Below are 20,604 nucleotides of genomic sequence, written 5' to 3' on the forward strand. Positions count from 1 at the left end.
GGGGAGGAAGAGGTAGGCTGCGTACACAGGACACCATCCCCATCCCGTCCACCATGGGTATCCCGTAAGGAATAACCCAGGGCCTGCCCAGAGCAGGGAACAGCAAGTGCTTGTGAAATGCATGAATGGATCTAGCATAAATGGGTGTGTGTTTTTACAAAGTGCCTACTATGTTCCAGGCACTGTGCCAAGCTCTGGAGGGGAGAGGGTATAAAGTCATCTAAGAACCAACCCTGGAATCTAGCTGGAGAATTAAGACATTACTTCCATCAGATGGTGAGAGAGATCTCTGTGGCCAGGGAATCTCAAATCTCATCAAAGAAGGGATAGCCCTTGAAGGCAGGGTAGAATTTGGGAAAAGACTGTGGGCACAGGACATGTGAGCATGAATAGGTGAGAGGAGTGCCAAAGCAGGAGGCCGTGCTGCGAGACGGAGTGCCCCCCACCTTCTCCCACCTTGACTGCTGCGAAGCCCAGCTCTGTCACTCACCAACCCTGCGGCTTTGGGCAACTTAGTTCCCCTCTCGGATTCATTTTCCTCATTGTATTAGCCTATTTATGCTGCTGTAACAAAATATATTAGACTGGGTAGTTTATAAAGAACAGAAATTTATTTCTCACTGTTCCAGAGGCCACAAAGTCCAAGATCAAGGTGCCTGTAAATTCAGTGTCTGGTAAGGGCTCGGTATCTACTTCCAAGATGGCACCTTGAACACTGTGTCCTCCATCCCTAGAGGGGATAACTATTGGATCCCCACATGGTGGATGGGACCAAAAACCAGGGAGGCACCTCTCTGAAGCCCCTTTAAAGGCATTAATCCCACTCTTGAGGGCTCATCCTCATGGCCATCACCTCCCAGAGGCCTCACTTTCTAAAACCATCGCCTTAGAAATTTGGTTTCAACATATGAATTTTGGAGGGATACGTACATTCAAACACTAGCACTAGTGAAAATTGGGACAGGAACTACTAATTCAGAAATAATGCATATATTTAATACTATTCCTGGCATATAGAACATAATAGCACATAGTACATAGCATATAAAAGGTAGCTGTTGTTATTATTTATAAAACTGAACCTGCAGGACCTGCATAAGGTGAACTAACTTCTCTAGATTACTGCCCTTGCCAGGCGTGGTCTGAGTGCTTGACACACGTTACATTATATAATCTTCGGTGTGGCTCTGAAGCTGGTAAGGTTATCACTATTTCATAAAGAAGTGGCACGTTGCTGACATTTGGTGCCTTGTCCAAGGTCACACAGTTTGGAAGTGGTGGAACCAGGAATTGAACCCAAGATTCTCTGATTTTGGAACCCAGCTCTTCCCATTCCTCCAAGGTGTCCATGGTGAATGGGGCCCCGGGGTTTCCAAACACTCAGGGATGGTCAAGCAGCTGAGTCAGCAGTTGCCTTGCACCTGTTTGTGGCAACTGTACATCACCACTGTCTCCCTTCCAGGTTACATGATCTCTTTCATAGTTTTCTTCTTCATGGTGGTGATGATCTTCTTCATTAACTTCGGCTTCTGGTGGCTGAGCTATTGGCTGGAGCAGGGCTCAGGGGTGAGTGCCATGAGGTGGGTGGGCTGTGTTTCTGTGGGCTTGAGTGACGTTGGGTGACTTCTTGCTCCCTGGGTACTACGAGAGCCAGAGCATGGCTTGGGACCCACACTGTAAGCCAAGAACTGAGTCAACAAATGGTGTTCCAGAGAGAACCGTGGAGAGCCAGGACTCCAGGGTTCCCCTGGCACAGGCCTCCTGGCTTTGTAGAATGGGTGGTCACCTGTGCAGTCTTACTAGAAAACCAAGAGATTTATAGCCCCAGACAGTGCCCCAAGAATCTTTCCATTCCACTGCAGTAACTGTCTCCTTTAGCTCCAGGCTGGCCTCCACGCTATGGTTTATTTAAAATATACTTCTGGTCTTCTGAGCTGGGAGCCACCACGGGCCACACTCTGTCAGGTTATTTCGCTAATCTGCCCACCCACATTCAGAGGCAGGTACCACTGTCTCCATTTTCCCAAGAGGATCCTGTGTCTAGAGAGGATGAAGAACCTGCCCTAGGACAGGACGGGGCCAGGATTTGAACTTGGTGCTCTGAATCAAAGCCGTGCTTTTCCCACAAAGCTCCACGTGGTTAACGTCTGGGTTGTGTACCAGGAGATCTGGGTCAGGAAAGCAGAAGTCACTCAAAGTATTTAGAGCTTCCAAGGATTTAATCTAGGGATTCAGAGGCTCACACAACCATTGGAGGGGAAGTGGCTGTCAGTGATCTCGGCTGAACTGAAGTGGGTAATTCTCAGGACACTTTCCAGCCTCCGGAAAAACTCCACACCCCACTCTCCTGCCCAAAGTTGCCACTGAGCATGTTGGCTTCTCCTTTTCTGCCTTTCTGTTTCCCTGTGGGTGTCTCTCCTTGGCAGAATCGAACCTGAAACCATGCTGGCAGGGGTTCTGGGAAACCCAGTTCCCAAGCTTCCCGCGGCATCACAGCAGAGCGGGTGGAAGGGCCTGGCTGCTGCAGGGTCCACGGGGCAGACCCAGAGGGCCTAATGCAGGGCAGGGCTATGGGAACAGAGGCCAAGGGAGAGTGGCCAAGGTGCTGAGAAGGGAGGTTTGGGCAAATAGCTTCACCTTCTACCAGCCACAGGGTCTCACATGGCCCCAGGGAGAAGGCTTTTCCTGCCACTGAATATCCCCCTGGAGACCTGCACTGTGACCCCCTGTTCTTTCTTGAAGACCAATAGCAGCCGAGAGAGCAACGGAACCTCTGGGGACCCAGGCGACCTGTTGGACAATCCTCAGCTGTCCTTCTACCAGCTGATATACGGGCTCAACGCCCTGCTTCTCATCTGCATGGGGATCTGCTCCTCAAGGATTTTCACCAAGGTCACAAGGAAGGCATCCAGCACCCTGCACAGCAAGCTCTTCAACAAGGTATGGGCCTGGAGCTGGGCGAGGCCAAAGGCAGAGCTTCAAACTTTCGCAGCTTCATTTTTTCAATTTTTTATTTTTTGTTTTTTAGAGCTCTGTAGCCCAGGCTGGAGTGTGGTGGCACAATTTCCACTCACAGAGACCTTTGCTTCCCAGGCTTAAGCAATCCTCCTCCCTCAGCCTCCCAAGTAGCTGGGAGTACAGGCACATGCCACTAGGCCTAATTTTTGTATTTTTTGTAGAGACTGGATTTCACCATGTTGCCCAAGCTGGTCTCAGACTCCTGGGTTCAAGTGACCCATCCACCTTGGCCCCCCAAAGTGCTGGGATTACAGGCATGAGCCACTGCAGCCAGTTGATTTTTTTTTTAATTAGTAGACTTCAGTTTAATTATTTATTTATCTGTAAAGATGGGGGTCTTGCTATGTTGCCCAGGCTGGTCTCAAACTCCTGGACTAAAGCAGTCCTCCTATCTTGGCCTCCTAAGTAGCTGGGATTACAGGTGTGAGCTACTGTGCCCAGCCAGCTTTATTTTTTGAGCAGTTTTGGTTTACAGAAAAATTGAGATGAAAGAAAGTACAGAGAGTTCTCATATATCTGCCTATCACCCAGGCTGGAGTGCAGTGGTGTGATGACAGCTTACTGCAGCCTTGACCTCCCGGGCTGAAGCAGTTCTCCCACCTTAGCCTCCCAAGTAACTAGGACCACAGGCGCACACCACTGTGCCTGGTTAATTTTTGTATTTTTTGTAAAGATGGGTCTTGCCATGTTGCCCAGGCTGGTCTTGAACTCCTGGGCTCAAACCATCCTCCAGTCTCAGCTTCCTAAAGTGCTGGGATTACAGTTGTGAACCCAGTTGTGAGGCAGGTGCGGCGGAGTTTTTCCGCGGCTGGAAGTGTGGTTCTACAGAGCTTAGTGTCCCTTGATGGCAGGTCAGGAACACACCAACGCTGGCCTCCACTGGCTGAGCACGGTCTCATATAGAGTTGCTTGGGATTGTCCCAAGTTCTCTTTGAAGTGGATATTACCCTCATTTTACATATGAGGAAACTGAAATCTCACATGTGTTAAAGTTGAAATATGTGTTTGGTTTGAATACTGAACTGTCACCTGGGTCGGGTGGCTCATGCCCGGAATCCCAGCATTTTGGGAAACCCGAGGTGAGTAGATCGCTTGAGCTAAGGAGTTCAAGACCAGCCTCGGCAACGTGGCAAAATCTCTTTTCAACTAAAGAAAACAAAAATTAGCCAGACATGATGGCTTGTGCCTGTAGTCCCAGCTACTTGGGGGACTGAGTTGGGAGGATTGCTTGAGCCATGGAGGCAGAGGTTGCAGTGAGTCAAGATCGTACCACTGCACTCCAACCTGGGAGACAGTGAGACACTATCTCATTAAAAAAAAAAAAAAAAAAAACCAAACTGTCTATGGTATCACATTGCTTCGTGGAAATGTAATTTTTCTCTCTCACTTATTAAGTGTTACTACATGCCAGGTTCTGCAGTAGGCATGGGCTTACCTTATGGAATTCACAGTGCAGGTAGAGTTTGGGCAATCAGGGGTGTATAGTCTAATGGGGAAGACAAACAAGAAAACAGGCCATTGTCATAGATATATAAAATTTATCACGGGATGGGAGACACAGGGCCATGAGAACGTAAGAGGCACTTTGTCTTAGTTTGAAGGCAATGGAAGGAAGTGGGGAGAGTTCAGAAAGACTTCTTGGGGGCTTCGCTTCTGGAAGGAGGAATCAGATTTAGCCAGCTCAAGACCAGGAGGCTGAAGGTGAACAAAAGCAGAGCACTTCTGGGAGACGAATGGAGTTCTGGAAGGCTGGATCTCAGAGGTGGCAGTTGGGGTTCTGACTTGGAGGCTCGGGAGGTGAGGAGTCACCCATGGTTCCTTGCAGACCGAATGCAAATTGTGTTGCCATCAAGTGTTTTAACTTTGGGAGGGTGAGACAAAGCTTTTGCCCACCTCTCAGATAAAGCTTGCCAGAACCAGAAAGCAGGAGGGGGAAATTCTACCTGAGCCCTGTTGCTTTCCCACCTGGCCTCTGTGGGTGGTCCTCAGCCCTCCAGGTGGTCTCTGAGTTTCTTCTGACAGCACACTCCAAGATTCTAGAAATATCCAGTGCCCATGCCTCCAAATGATGTTTTGTATTGCAATTTTGAGAAATGTTTAAGTCTCTTCCCATGAGAACGTGTTTTGTGTTTAAAATATTTTCCTTTTTCCAGTCCTTTCGTGGCTTTTTAAACTTTAAATCTATCTTTGTAGTTTTAAAGAATCACAAGTAAAGGACAAATCTGAAAAAAATTTGCTCAACTCCAAGCACAACAAAAAACAACGAAGCAAAACAGACAAAGAAGAACCGACCCAGATCATTTTGATACTTAGAAGACAATCAAACCCTTTTCCCTTTGTTACCACCATTGGTCCCTCATCCAGAGTGATGCCGGGCTTCTCCAAAGGCAGCTTCCTCACCCACAGTGGAGCTGAGGTCTGCTCCTGTGTCTCCTCCACGTCCCCTGTGCCCTGCACCCGCAAGGCGTGCTCAGAGGCCTTGAGGGGTGACCCTTTTGCCCTGTGATTCCTCTGAGTGATCGTGACAATTTTGACTACTTTAGCTCAAGTATTTAACAAAACATTCTCGATATAAAATTAAAGGCATTTTAGAGGCAGAAAAAGCAAGGAGGCTCTAAATCTACCCCTCCAACCCTCACTACCCCACCTGCTAAAAAGCAAACGTATATGTGAACTACACTTGCTCAGCAGTATCCAGGCATTTGCGGTGAGAGCAGCTACAGGGAACACTTCATCGCTCGAATAATTACATTTAGTAGTAGTCAAAATGCATTTCCCTCCTCTTTCCGTGAATTTGGCTTTAATAGATACCATTGGCTTCTATTCATTTCTACTTCTTGCATTATAGCTTGAGGAGTACATGGGAAATGTAGGTGGCCGTTCGGTCAGTGCTATGAACCTTTTTTTGCCTTCTGTGAATAGTCACTGTGCAGGCTTGGGGAAGCCTCAGAAGGCCTGATTGGATCATGGTTTTGATGTTAACCACTTGGGTACCTTGAGTAAGTCACAAGGCCACTTCCTATTCTATGAACTTCAGTTTTCTCATCTGCAAAACAAGGACACCAAACTAAATGCTTTTTTGTTAGAGCCCTTGCAGTTTGAAATGTTTTTGGATCTCCGAAGGGCCTCATACCCACTGGCTGTTAGAGATCAACTTGGAGGCACCACCTTCAAGAAGGGGGCAGTTATAGCTAAGTTTGACCCAAGGGTCCAGATCGTGTGCAATTGCAGTGGGATTGCTGCTCCAAATCTCTGGCAGTGCTGAGAAAAACAGTCCCCTCTGTAGAAAATAATAATAGCTGGCATTGGTAGAATGCATACTGGGGGTGAAGCAGGGCAGCTGAACCCTACACTGGGGCTTAGTCCATGAGAGTTCTTGGCTTTGCCCAGGGAAGAATTCAAGGGCAAGCCAGTGGTAGGGTAGAAGAAAACAGCTTTACCGAAGTGTCAGTGTTGTCATTCTGGCAGTGTTGCAGCTCTGTGACTGTCCCTGCAGAGCATGGCTACCCGTAGACAGTGTGCCGAGAGCAGCAGCTCAGGGCAGCTTTGCAGTCATATTTATACCTTCTTTTTTTTTTTATTTTTTATTTTGGCAAAGTCTCGCTCTGTCACCTAGGCTGGAGTGCAGTGGCACAATCTTGGCTCATCACAACCTCCACCTCCTGGGTTCAAGCTATTCTCCTGCCTCAGCCTCTGAAGTAGCTGGGATTATAGACACGTGCTAATTACAGTCCCCAGCTATTTTTTTTTTTTTTTTGTATTTTTGGTAGAGACGGAGTTTCATCATGTTAGTCAAGGTGGTCTCCATCTCCTGACCTTGTGATCCGCCCGCCTCGGCCTCCCAAAGTGCTGGGATTACAGGCGTAAGCCACTGTGCCTGGTCTATTTATACCCACTTTTAATTACATGTAGATTAAGGGACAGTTTATACAGAACTTTCTAGGAAAAGGGTGGTAATTTCCAAGTCATCATTGGTGACTCAGAAAGGGGTGGTAACTCTTGGGTGTTGCCATGGCAATGATAAACTGACATGAAATACTGGTGGGCATATCATATGGAAAGTGGCTTCCACCCCATCCCTGTTTTAACTAGTCCTCAATTTGGTCTGGTGTTCAAGTCCCTACCTCAGGGGCAGGCACCACTCTGAGCACATTCAGTGTATTCTCTCTCTCTCCCTCCAATAGCTTTACAGGATATAATTCATATACCATACGTTCACGCTTTTCAATTATATACTTCAGTGTTTAATATATTTGTAGAATTGTGCAATCACCACAACTCTATGAGGCATCGCTTTCATCCCCATTTCACTAATGAGGACCTTGAGACTCAGAGGAGCTCAGTACCTGCCCGAGGTCAGACAGCAGTAGGTGGAGGAGTCAGGTAGTAGTGGAGCCCAGCAGATGGACTGCAGAGCCCATCCATGCTTTTAAACCATTGCTCTACACTGCCTGCCCTGGAGACCCCTGGGATTGCATCCTGTAGCTCTTCAGAGTCAAGGGTAACAGGCATCTTCATCCAGTCTTGAGGAGGGCCTGCAGCTCCTCTCCTGGTCCATGTTGATTTTGTCTCTGCAGGTTTCCCGCTGCCCTATGAGTTTCTTTGACACCACCCCAACAGGCCGGCTCTTGAACTGCTTCGCGGGGGACTTGGATGAGCTGGACCAGCTCTTGCCCATTGTGGCAGAGGAGTTCCTGCTTCTGTTCTTGACAGTGACCTCCCTCCTGTTGATTATCAGTGTGTTGTCTCCGTATATCCTGTTGATGGGAGCCATAATCATCATTATTTGCCTCATTTATTATGTGTGAGTAGATTCTTTTTGCTTGTGACTTGGGGAGTGAGGCTGGGACCAACCCAGACTAGATGGTCCGAGAGGTGGACAGCCCAGGTCCCTTACCTCCACTGTCCATGCAGGATGTTCAAGAAGTCCATTGGTGTGTTCAAGAGACTGGAGAACTACAGCCGATCCCCTTTATTCTCCCACATCCTCACTTCTCTGCAAGGCCTGAGCTCCATCCATGTCTATGGAAAAACTGAAGACTTCATCAGCCAGTGAGTCCTTCTGCTGCCATTTGTGAATGATGGAACCACAGAGGTGGTGGGGAGTGGGGAGGGAATAGAACATCTGAAAATGTCATCGTCTTCAAAAGCGTCTGCGAACACATTGTTCTACGTACTTATTTCTCTGAGCCTCCAGAACCTGCTGAGCCATTATTTCATTTATAAGAATGAAAAATGCAAATGATAGGAAAAATGTTTGTAAACTTTAAGTACCTTGGATATATTGTCTACATAGGTACATATATGTATACATACTTTCAATGATAAGGTATACTATCGTGCAAACACATCTTGCATTATGCTATTTCTTTAACTTCCAAAGAAATATCTAACTAACAAAATAATGAGGAACAATAGCTTTCTAAATAATAGAACTTCCTTCACTACTCATGCCATAGATTTGCCTCCTAAATGTTTGTTGAAACAAACAAGTAAACAAGTCCTAGGGTTGCTGTTGAGGTTTCACAGTGTAGTGTGAATTTATCTGTTTTTACAGGTTAATCAGATACGGTCTTCACCTACAAGAAGTTGAGAGTCTGGTGGAAAAGGGAGAAACAGGCACATGTTTTTGCAATTATACGTGATTGAAGAAGATGGGTGGCATAACAGAGGGTCATATAAACTGCCTGAGAGTTCAGAGGGGAAGGAGATGGCCTGGGGGGATCAGAGAAGGGTTTCGGGAGGAGGTGACATCTGATCTGGCCTTGAAGCCCGTGTAAGACTTGGGTACACATTTGGGAGATGGTATGTGCTCAGTTAGCTGGAATATTGGATGAACTGTGGCACCTACTCCCTCAGTGACATTACAGATCACTCAAGGTCTGTGCAGACTCTAGGACTGAGGCGATCTTGGATCGGTGCATTCATTCAGCCCGCACTGAGAACCTGCCTCAAGGTATATACCAAGACAAGGGGACAGAGAGAGACTGGAAGGATTGGAGCTGTTGTTGGGGAAGGTCTCAGAGAAAGGGACCCTGGGCATATATCTATATATCTAAAGGAAGTGTGGGTTGATCTGTGGAAATATGTGGGTAGTAGCTCTCCAAGCAGAGGGGACAGTAAATGCAAAGACCATGAGATGGGGGGGGGGCGTAGGTTTGAAAGATAGCAAGGTGGCTTGAAGACAGGGGCCACAGAGTGACTAGGGTCTGTTGTGTTAAATCTGGGAAGGCTTCAAGGTGGGGGTGACTCAATCAGTATAAAAAGGTAAGGTGGACAGAATTTGGAGTGTCTTATGTGAAGGTTCAAAGGGTATGGACAGAGTGAATCAGAAGGGCCACAGTGATGCTAAGAGGGTTTTAATTGACGTGTAAATGAATATTTAATTTCAATAATCAAAGGTTTATTTGAACGTACTTCAGAAAAAAATGCAACTAACACATCAAACCCATTATTTATGTAATTTAAGGTTGTGATTAAAGTTTCTTTTAACATACATTCTCAAAGTAAGTAAAATAAGAATTTTAATCAAATAACTATAGGTTGGGATTGATACGGAAAACTGTGGTGTGGTATGTGAAATTTGGAAATTGGTAGGTCTCTATTGGTTGGAAGTGGCAGAGAAACTAATTCAAACTAGCTTAAAATATGACTTAAATGTGGCAAAATCGTAACAATTAGGTAGAGGGTATACAGATGTTTGTGGAATTAACTTTTTAATTTCTTGGTACTTTAAAAAATTTTCATTAGCAGGTATACAGATGTGCATTAAATCAACCTTTTAATCTCTTGGTACTTAAAACAATTTTCATAACAAAAGGCTGGGGGATGAGGACTTGCTTCAAGTGAGGCTTAATCTGATGTTCCCCTAGTGTCTGGGTTTCACAGCCCTGGCTTCCACGGTGTTATTTTACCTTCAAGCTCTCAGAGACCCTCTGGCAGCTCCAGGCTCCCCTCTTAGTAGAAGAATGGTAGTTTCAGATCTGCCATCATCCTGCTGAAAGGGACCACTCCCCACACTCACACATCCTGGAATTTATTCACTCTCGCTAGTCAATTTAGGGTAACTCACCCATCCCTGAATGAGTCACAAAGGTTGGGCAAAGAGCATGTGCTAAGAATGGGCTTTACCAGTAGAGCCTACTCCTCAGTCTGGATTAGGAGTCGGCAACTCCACGCAAATTCATGGTTGAGAAAGGGGTAGGAAGGAGCTTCCCAGAGAAAAATCAGGGCCTGCTGCTGGGCGTGGGGAACTGGATGCTGCCGGAAGCGGCCGGCATCTACCCTAGGGAGACCCTGGGTCTGACGAACACGGGGTTCTTAGTCTGTGCTTTCCTTCTCAGGTTTAAGAGGCTGATCGATATGCAGAATAACTACCTGCTGTTGTTTCTGTCTTCCACGCGATGGCTGTCATTGAGGCTGGAGATCATGGTCAACCTCGTGACCTTGGCTGTCGCCCTGTTTGTGGCTTTTGGCATTTCCTCCAGCCCCTACTCCTTTAGAGCCATGGCTATCAGCCTCGTGCTGCAGGTGAGGGGGTGATTCTGTGTGGGGCCTCTCTGGGCTTTGCTCTTCCTTCACCTGGGGCCTCTGGGCAGACTCAGGGGGTCCTCAGGTATTCAATGACACCTTACGTTCTGGCCTCGATCAGGATAGCAATGGTTAGGTACAAAGAGAGCAACCAGGAAACCAAGAGGTCAGGGTTCTTGTTCCAGCTCCGCCAACATGCATCTGTTTGGACAACTCCTTCCTCTCTCTGGGCCTCAGTTTCCCCATCTGCATGGTATGAGCACTGGACTCTGTCGCCTGTGGGCTCCCCTTCACTCCCAGTGTCTTTTGATTCTATTAAATACCTTTGAATACAGACTTCCCAATTCAGAGCTGACCACGAGGAAACAACAAAGTAGCCAATTTCAGAAGGCCAGCATACACATGCACTCCAGCACATGGATGCACTTCTACACATACGTGCAGTCCAGCACACACATGCACTCCTGTACACACATGCACTCCTGTACATGCACGTGCATGCCTGTATAGGCAGAGCCTTCTGCAGACACATGGGCCATTCAGACAGCCATGCGGTCCTCACCCTCAGATGCCTGGGAGTACAATAATAGCTGGGCTGATTGGGAGCTTCCACTGAGCTGGTGCTGTGCCAGGCACTGGCTGTGCTCTCTTCCAGGCATTCAGTGGTCACCACACAGTATGAGATGAGCAAAGTGGTTAAGAATAGGGGTTTGGAATATCTAGGTTCAAACAGGCTTTGCCCATTATTAGCTGTGTGGCTTTGGGTTAATTGGTTAACCTCTCTGTGCCTGGGATTCCTCATCTGTAAAAGGGAGATAATAAAAGCTTCAAAATTATAGACTTGTGAGGCTTATGTGTAAATGTGACACTTAATGCTTGTAAAAACCTAGAATAGTGCCTGGTTTGGAATAAACGCTCAATAACTATTAGCTATTATTGTTCCTGTCTTACAAATAGAAAACTTAGGGTTTAGAGAGTTTAAGTAAGTTGGCCACGTTCATGTTCCCACAACCAATAAGAGACAGGTGTGTGCACAGACTCACATTCTCTCTCACACACACACGTGCACCGGTGCAGTGTGACCCTCAAACCTGCACTCTTAAGGGGAGAGGCGCCACCCCAGTGTCTTAGGGAATTCGGAATCACTAAGGCCCAGAAACCCCTCCTGCTGCTGCTGCAGGACACGGACCAGGAGGGCAACGCTCAAGGTGGAGGTTGCCCAGTGCTGGTGCTGCCCGAAGCACAGTCCTTGCAGGGCACGAGGCAGAGGCTCGTCTCTCCCAGCGTTCACCGTTCACAGCAGGCACTTGCTCCACAGGAGACTCTATGGGAAACTCTGCCTGGGGCACTGACTGCTTCAAAACAGCCCTTGAGGGTCATTCTTTCTTTTCAAGGTCTGCTGTCCTATTTGAGCATCTTATCTTCGTCCTGGTAATAACTTCCCAGTTCCCAGTCCCTCAGCACTTTCCAAGCCACCTTCCACACTCTCACCAGAGTCATGTTTAATGATAGTTTTCATCATGTCACTGCCTTGTTCAGAAGCCTTCGGAAGCTCTGTCTCCTGTCCACCACACCTCGGCTGTGGGGTCCTGACCTCGATGGGCTCTCTCTGCTTCAGGCAAGCCAGAACCTCACTGACTTCTGCATGCACTTTTGAGAAAATTACATTTGAGCGTTGGAAGGAAGGAATCACGCATCACATTGCTTTGCAGCCCTAAGAGGCTTCTCAGTAAATGCCAGAGATGCATCTGGCTGCAAGCCAACGAACCAACTCAAAATCACCTTTACTATCTGGAAACTTACTCTCTCATGTAACCAGAAGGCTGGGATAGGGATATGTTCAGTTGGCTTATTTAGTGGCCTAGCACGAATCCTGGATCATACTATCTTTCTGTGCTGGCATCCACAGCCTGGCTTTGTCTGGAAATCTGTCTGTACTCATGGTCACAAACTGGCTGCTACAGCCCCAAGCGACACATCCTCACACAATAGCAGTCGAAGGCTGGAGAGGAGATAATTTTTTCCATGTGTTCCTTTTTAAGAGCAAAGAGAAGTTTTCAAGAATGTACCCATCTGATGCCTCCTCATCCTTCAACAGCCAGAATGGCATCGTGGGCCCACACCTAAACCAATCTCTAGCAAGAGAAGTAGCATTATTGTGATTGGTTTGGATCAACTTAACTTCCCTGAAGCATAAGGCCGCCAGACACCTGACCATGATGCTGGCAGGGCAGCCTGCAGGGTGTGATACACTGGGGGCTGGGAGGAAAAGTGGTCTTCCAACCCACCCCGGCCTCCTTTCCAGACTAAGCACCATTCCGTCATGGTGCCCACCTTCTCTGATGTACAGAGGGCTTCCCCTCCTTCCCACACCCTTGGTTTCAGCCATAGCCAAATGGCTTCTGGGTGCCTGGACGTATTCTGCTAATGTGCTGCTTTCAGGGCTTACTTACATAGGCTGTTCCATTTGGAACACACTTCTCTACCCATGTTTAACCTGCTACATCTTTCTTCACCTGAATAATGTCACTCCAGTGCTGATTTTTCCTGGGATCCTTCCCTGTTCCCTCATCCAGCCCCCCTCCCCCGTGCATCCCAGTGGCATTCCAGGGCTTCTCCGTCGTGGAGTGTGCCCCTTTGCACCTGATTCTCTGTTGCCTTCTCTGGTTTCCCATCCATCTGGGAGCTCCTCAAGGGCAGGCCTGTGTCTGCTGCGCTTTGGGACATGGAGCCTTATCCAGCACCTGGTACAGAGCCATCCACCAGAGTTTGTTGAGTGAATGTATGACGAACATGTTAACCAGCATCCCCGCATGTCCTGTTTGCCTGTTTCTTGGACCAGGATAATGGAGGATATAGACTGGGGCTCCAACCCCAGCTCTGCCTCCAGCTTCTAGATGATTCTCTGGATGTCATTTCTTCTTTTGGAGCCTCAGTTTCCTAATCTTTGGTGCCTCCAATTCCAAGAGTTCCCTAACTCCTTTAGCCTGGGTTTCCCTGAAGGCAGGACCTGAGACAGGAACTTGGGTGCAGGCGACTTCTTTGGGAGGTGCTCCCTGGAACCAGGATTGAGGAAGCAGCAGGAGAGTGAGATAGGGGAGGAGGAAGTCATCAGGGGAGTGTGACATTGGGGTTCCTGTTCTGTGTCACTAGGGCTCAACTGTCTTGGGATCTCCTGATAAGCGTATGGGGTATTCCCAGGACCATGCTCTCAAAGGCTGGGAGATGGGAGCATTTATCTCTGCCAGCTCTTTTTTCCCATCAGTCAAAGCTCGTTCTCAGTAGCCTTATGTCTCCTGGGTTTCTGGGATGCCCTCGTGCGGGGCTGGGTGGCTGCTGTGATGTGGGCAGAGGTCTTCAGCAGAAAGACACACAGAGGTGGGGGGAACAGTGTCTGGGGAGGTTCTCCCCCAGAACTGCCCATCGCAGCTGCAGCTAAACTCAGAAGTGGGCTAAGGGGTCACCAAGGCCTCTGCTCCATTCTTTCTAGGAAAATTATCTCGGTTTCAGGGATCACTCAGGGGCAATGGTAATCAGTGGTTTTCAGCAGCATGAGAGCCTGAACACACCCCAGCAGCCTCTTGACCCCCTGACATTTCTCTTTCCTTCCAGATGGCATCCAACTTCCAGGCCACTTCCCGGATTGGCTTGGAGACAGAGGCATACTTCATGGCTGCAGAGAGGATGCTACAGTACATGAAGGTGGGGTTCAGGTCTGGGTCTAGCGTGGGGAGCTCTGCAAGTTGGGGCATGACTTCTGTGATATCTGCAAGCCCCACCAGCCCCAGAGCCCTGAGACTGTCCCAGGAAGCTCCGGGCTCCTGGCCCTTCCTCTTTGTCTTCCCTGGACTTTTGTTGACCATCTCGCTGAAGCTCTTCCACACCTGTCTGCTCACTTTGTCCACATCCCTCACGGCATTCCTGGGGGGAAGGAGAGATAATCTACTCCTCTTAGAAATGAGAGGTTTGCCCGGTACAATAATAATGACAATAATCATTCTTCCTATTATTGCTTCTATTTATGTTGTGGTGGTGAAGAGCACAGTTGCTGTAGCCAGATTTTCTGGGTTCAAGTCTAAGCTTTGCCATTTGAATCATCGGAATAACTGGGAAACTTATTCAAACTCTCTTTTCCCCATCTCCGAAATGAGAAAGCTGATAACATCACTTCATCGGATTATCACAAAGTTGAAATGATACAACACTTAACATACTGCCCAGCCCACAGTGAGGCTCCATCGTGTTCTTTGTTACTGTGATTGAGTCCTTTCCTCGGGCTAGGCATGGCGCTAAACCCTTTGTCTAGACTATCTCATGGGATCATGGAACAATTTTATTAGGTTGATTGAATGAGTATCCAAATTTTTTAGACGAGGAAACCAAGGTTGGGCCAGGCAGAGCATTTACTTAAGATCACACAGGCTGGGGCTGGCAGAGCCGTCTGCAAAGTAGGTGTCCTGCCCCTTCACATGAGTGGAATTCATGCATTGTAGAGCCTCGATTTCCTGCCAGGGATGCTGCCGTGACATGGCACCGGCCTGGAGAGCTGTGGCTTACAGCCAGAGGGGCAGACCCAACTTCCTCTCCAGTGTTTTTTTCCAACACACTCAGCTGCACTCGATGCAGAGTGGGCTCGGTGTTAGGCAGATCTGGGTTGAGTTCCAGCCTGAAACTGTGTGGTCTTCGGTAAGTTGTTGAACTTATCTTGAGTAAGTTGTTGATTTTTTTTTTTTTTTTTTTTTTTTGAGACGGAGTTTCGCTCTTGTTACCCAGGCTGGAGTGCAATGGCGCGATCTTGGCTCACCGCAACCTCCGCCTCCTGGGTTCAGGCAATTCTCCTGCCTCAGCCTCCTGAGTAGCTGGGATTACAGGCACGCACAACCATGCCCAGCTTATTTTCTGTATTTTTAGTAGAAATGGGGTTTCACCATGTTGACCAGGATGGTCTTGATCTCTTGACCTTGTGATCCACCCGCCTCGGCCTCCCAAAGTGCTGGGATTACAGGCTTGAGCCACCGCGCCCGGCCAAGTTGTTGATCTTAAGCAAGTTGTTGGATACTCTATCTCCTCACCTGGGAAATGCCTCTAAAAAGGTCTCTCTCATAGGATGAGGTTAAAAATTAAGTCTGCACAAGGGCTCTGAGCTACGAAACCTCCTAAGGGGCAAGTCTCTGCTGCCTTTTCTGTCATTGTCTTAGATTCTGTTTCTTTAGAGTCACACAGGAAATCAGGAATAGTGCTCTATGTTAATAACAAGGGAATTAGTATGCAGCTTTCTCACTCTTCTGGGGAAAATTCTGTGTGTTTTAGGGGATGGGAGTGGGGAATGGTCCTCTGATTACACAGCGGGAAGCTCGACCTTGGGGTAGGTCACACCCCCTACAGTGGGAGGCTGGCAGGTCCGCAGGGGATGGGCCGAGGTGGATGACTATTGATTTCTTTTTCTTTCTTCAAAAACAAGATGTGTGTCTCGGAGGCTCCTTTACACATGGAAGGCACAAGTTGCCCTCCGGGGTGGCCACAGCATGGTGAAATCACATTCCAGGATTATCACATGAAATACAGAGACAACACACCCATCGTGCTTAACAGCGTCAACCTGACCATCCACAGCCACGAAGTGGTGGGCATCGTAGGAAGGACGGGCTCCGGTGAGCTGAGCTTCCCAGGGGAGCATCCCCGCCCTCCCCAACCTTTGCCCTTTGGGCACTAGACCTATTTGGGAGCATGTGTTTGCTCAGCAAAACCCAAGGTCCCTGTGGTCACGGGATTCCAATGGAGGAGAGAGATGTTAAAAAGACCAGCAAATAAAGATGTAGATATGACAGCTGCAGGCTGCAGAGGCTGCCTGGAAGGAAATAAACAGGGTGGTGTTATGCAGAGTAACGGGACTAGTGCTACCGGGCTGTGGATGCCTGGGCTCTGGTGTTTAAGCTGAGGCGTGAAGGATCTGGGCAGGAGCACTTTTGGAGGGTCCAGTGTTGCCAGTTCTGCTGAATTTCAAGAGAAACATGCAATTTGAATTGTTATATCTAGAATTTTTTAAAATGCTGGCAAGGAATTTAAAAATAACCCTAATGGTGGGTGTATGAAACAAAACACACCTGTGGGCTGCCTTTGATCCAGGGGTCCCACGTGTGCCCTCTGGCATAGGCTGTAAGAAGCTGCTCATGGCTCTAGGTACCACCCAGAGTAGAGACGCCAGCCCTCTTCTACCCTCTCAGGGCCCACAACGATGAAGAATGGGCCACGGAGGGCAGCGGGCCAGGTGCGATCTCCAGGTATGACCTGTGCCTCTGCTAGAGCAGATGCAGGAAACTGAGGCTCTGCTCATTTCTCACCCCACAGGGAAGTCCTCCTTGGGGGTGGCTCTCTTCCGCTTGGTGGAGCCCATGGCAGGCCGGATTCTCATTGACGGCGTGGACATTTGCAGCATTGGCCTAGAGGACTTGCGGTCCAAGCTCTCTGTGATCCCTCAAGAGCCGGTGCTGTTCTCAGGAACCATCAGGTGAGTGCTGGGCCAGCAGCCAGCTTGTGGAAGGGGAGGTCACAAGATTCCAGCACCGGGCTGCCTACAGTGAGCTGGTGATCAGCCTCTTTGGCCTGCTGGGCCTCTCATGCCTCCCTGGCTTACCTCACTGAAGTACTGTTGAGGATTAAATGAGGCCCCAATATATATAAGAGCACCTTGTAAACCACAATGTTCTACACAAAAACAAGACTTATTTTTATTTTTTCAAAACCTGATGGCCGTGGTGGCGCACACCTGTATTCCCACCTATTTGGAGGCGGAGGCAGGAATATCACTTGAGCCCAGGAGCTCGGCAGTAGTACACTATGATTGTGTCTGTGAATAGCCACTGCACTCCAACCTGGGCAACACAGCAAGACCCTGACTCTATTCAAAAAACAAACAAAAAACAGAAACAAACCCCTGATGGGATTGGTCAGATTTCACTACACCATGAAGCATTTGCACTCAGGCTACCATCATCTTTCTTGTCCAGATGTGATTTATTCGCCTCTCCGGGCACTGGGCAAAGCCCCTGGGGGTGTTTTTAGGAAGTGCGTCTTCAGTGGTACACATTCTGGACAGGAGTGACGTGAGAAAGAGTCCAGGCAGCCCAGTCAGTGAAGCACACAGAACCAGATCTTCCAGCCTCTTCACTACACTTCCTGTGTCCTCAGCAGTCAACTCAGGGACAAAGCTTTACCCAGATTAGTCTTCTACTGACAGTGTGCTTTATCTGGGAGGGAACGTAAAGGCGTGGGGACTGAGGAAGACGGAGGCATAAAAAGCAGGCTAGGTTCCCCATGTTGTGTGATATTTAAGGAGAATTCTTAGAGCCAGGAGGGTCTTAACTGAGCCCCAGAGCTTCATTCATTCATGAATTCCCTCATTCATCCTTTCGCCCATTTAACTTGCCTTTTCTGAGCTTCTGCCTGGTCTGGACACTCGGCTGGGGACTGGAGCCAGTTTAATGAATGTACATTTCCCCTGTTCCCCCACCAGGAGCTCACAGTGTGGGTGGGGAAGGTGGTTTTGTAGAGGGGTAAGACCCAATAAGTCACAGTATGAAGAGGTAATTGCTAGATCAGAGATAATGAACAAAGTGCTAAAGGAGCTATCAGTGAGATGAGTCACTGCCTGAGTGAATCCAGAAACGCTTCCCAGAGGAATGGACGTTTGATCAGGGTCTTGAAAGCTAAGTAGGAGCTTGCCTCGCAGAAATAGGAGAGAAAACTCTTTCCAAGGAGAGGGAGGAATATGTGTGCAAACACAGGGTTTCAAAATGGCTAGGTTGTGAGGCGGGCGTGGTAGTTCACACCTGTAATCCCAGCACTTTGGGAGGCCAAGGCAGGCGGATCACTTGAGGCCAGGAGTTTGAGAACAGCCTGGCCAACAGGGCAAAATCCCATCTCTACTAAAAATATAAAAATTAGCCAGGCGTTGTGGCTCATGCCTGTAATCCCAGCTACTAGGGCTGCTGAGGCATGAGAATCGTTTGAGCCCAGGAGGCCGAGGTTGCAGTGAGCCGAGATTGCACCACTGCACTCCAGCCTGGGCGACTGCGGGAAATTCTGTCTCAAAACAAATAAACAAACAAACAAAAAACAGTTATGTTAGGGGAATGATAAGACATTTAGTGGTAGATTTCTATGTTACAGTAGAATGTGGCCAAATCTACTGTGTGTTGGTATAAAGAGTAGTAAAAATACGAACTTAACATTTATTGAGCATTTACGCGTGCCAACCAAATGCTTTAATATACTGTCTAATTTAACTGTCCCAGAAACCCTGTGAGGCTCTTTCATTATCCCCATTTTACAGATGAAGTCACAGAACTTAGAGAGAAAGAGGACTTGTTGAAGGACACACAAAAAAATGGTGACGCTGACCTATAACTGTAGGTGGGCTAACCCCATAACTTGCGATACTCTCCCCACCTCTTGCTACAGGAAGAAATGTGGACTCAAAATCCTACCTTAAGGCTCTAAACCATTAAGCCTCCAACTAAGTCTGAGTGTCTTTGATTCTAGCCTGGCTCTCATACTGGCTCATGGTGTGACCTTGAACCAGCCATTGAAAACTGATGAGAAAGGGGTATACCCACTCATGGAGGAGAAAACGTCAGCTGGCCCATCCATGAATGTGCTTTGGAGATAACAAATGTTATGCAAATAAGACCTGCCTCTTCTTTAGTACACTTTAGCCCCACACACAGCATACGTGTGGCTGACACATCTGGGGAAGGATAAGCAGAGGTTGACAGCTTTCACTCAGGGCTGCATGCTGCATAGCAGAGAAGCGTCTATAGTGCCGCCTGTTCCAAATGCAAGTGTCAAGCTTACTGGGTGTAAAGTCCAGGTAGGTCCCCTCTCTTATATCAGTTACCTGGATATTAGAATTCTTTTCACTGCAAGAAACAGAAAAGCCAGGCTTCCCCTCCCCCAACAATGAGCTACCACTTCACACCTCCTAGAATGGCAGTATCAATAATAAAAAGAAAATAGCAAGTATTGACAAGGATATGGAAAAACTGAAACTCTCATGCATTGCCAGTGGGGATGTAAAATTGTGCATGGAAAGCAATTTGACATTTCTTCAAAAAGGTCAACAAAAATTAGCTGGGCATGGTGGTCTGTGCCTGTGATTCCAGCCACTCAGGAGACAGGTGGGAGGCCTCCTTGAACCCAAGAGGTCAAGGCTGTAGTGAGCTGTGTTTGCACCACTGTACTCGGGCCTGGGCAACAGAGTGAGACCGTGTCTCACAAAAAATAGTTAAACCTAGAACTACCATGTAATCCAGGAATTTCGCTTCTAGTTATATCTCCCAAAGGGTTGAAAGCAGAGACTTCAACTGATATGTGTCCATGAGTGTTTAGAGCAGCTCTACTCACAGTAACCAAAAGGCAGGAGGAACAAGCCATATGTCTATAAACAGATGAATGGAAAAACAAAATGTGGTACATACATACAATGGAATATTACGCAGCTCTGAAAAGGAGGAAAACGATACATGCTACAACATGGATGGACGCTAAGTGAAAGAGGCCAGACAGAAGGACAGATACTACAATGCCACTTAGAGGAGGTGCTGGAATAGGCAAATCCATGTAGACGGAAAGTAGAATAGAAGTGACCAGGGGCTGGTGGGGAGGGGAAAGAAGAGATCGTTTCATGGATATAGAGTTTTTGTGGGGGATAATGAAAACATTTTGCTTTGTTTTGTTTTGAGATGGAGTCTCACTTTGTCACCCAGGCTGGAGTGCAGTGGCACCATCTTGGCTCACTGCAACCTCTGCTTCTTGGGCTTAAGTGATTCTCCTGTCTCAGCCTCCTGAGTAGCTGGGACTACAGGCTCGCATTACCATACCTAGCTAATTTTTGTAGTTTTAGTAGAGATGGGTTTTTGCTATGCTGGCCAGGCCGGTCTCAAACTCCTGACCTCAAGTGTTCCGCCCACCTCTGCCTCTCAAAGTACTGGAATTACAGGCATGAGCCACCGTGCCTGGCAGGATGATGAGAAATGTTTGGATATAAATAATGGTAAT

The 20,604-nt window shown here is 47.9% G+C and overlaps 1 protein-coding gene across 1 annotated transcript in view; it reads left to right on the forward strand.

Annotated features, from left to right (window-relative positions):
- The window catches only part of ABCC11 (ATP binding cassette subfamily C member 11), a 70,721-nt gene that overhangs the window by 46,012 nt on the left and 4,105 nt on the right, over positions 1-20,604 (forward strand). The window contains exons 19-26 of the mRNA XM_039475862.2: positions 1,463-1,566; positions 2,743-2,940; positions 7,596-7,822; positions 7,933-8,070; positions 10,362-10,548; positions 14,161-14,250; positions 16,010-16,199; positions 16,897-17,056. Coding sequence (XP_039331796.1) covers positions 1,463-1,566; positions 2,743-2,940; positions 7,596-7,822; positions 7,933-8,070; positions 10,362-10,548; positions 14,161-14,250; positions 16,010-16,199; positions 16,897-17,056 — 1,294 coding nt within the window. The remainder of the gene's footprint in view (positions 1-1,462; positions 1,567-2,742; positions 2,941-7,595; positions 7,823-7,932; positions 8,071-10,361; positions 10,549-14,160; positions 14,251-16,009; positions 16,200-16,896; positions 17,057-20,604) is intronic.

The sequence above is a fragment of the Saimiri boliviensis genome, chromosome 1 (assembly GCF_048565385.1).
Source record: "Saimiri boliviensis isolate mSaiBol1 chromosome 1, mSaiBol1.pri, whole genome shotgun sequence".
In the NCBI taxonomy this organism is placed as follows: Eukaryota; Metazoa; Chordata; class Mammalia; order Primates; family Cebidae; genus Saimiri; species Saimiri boliviensis.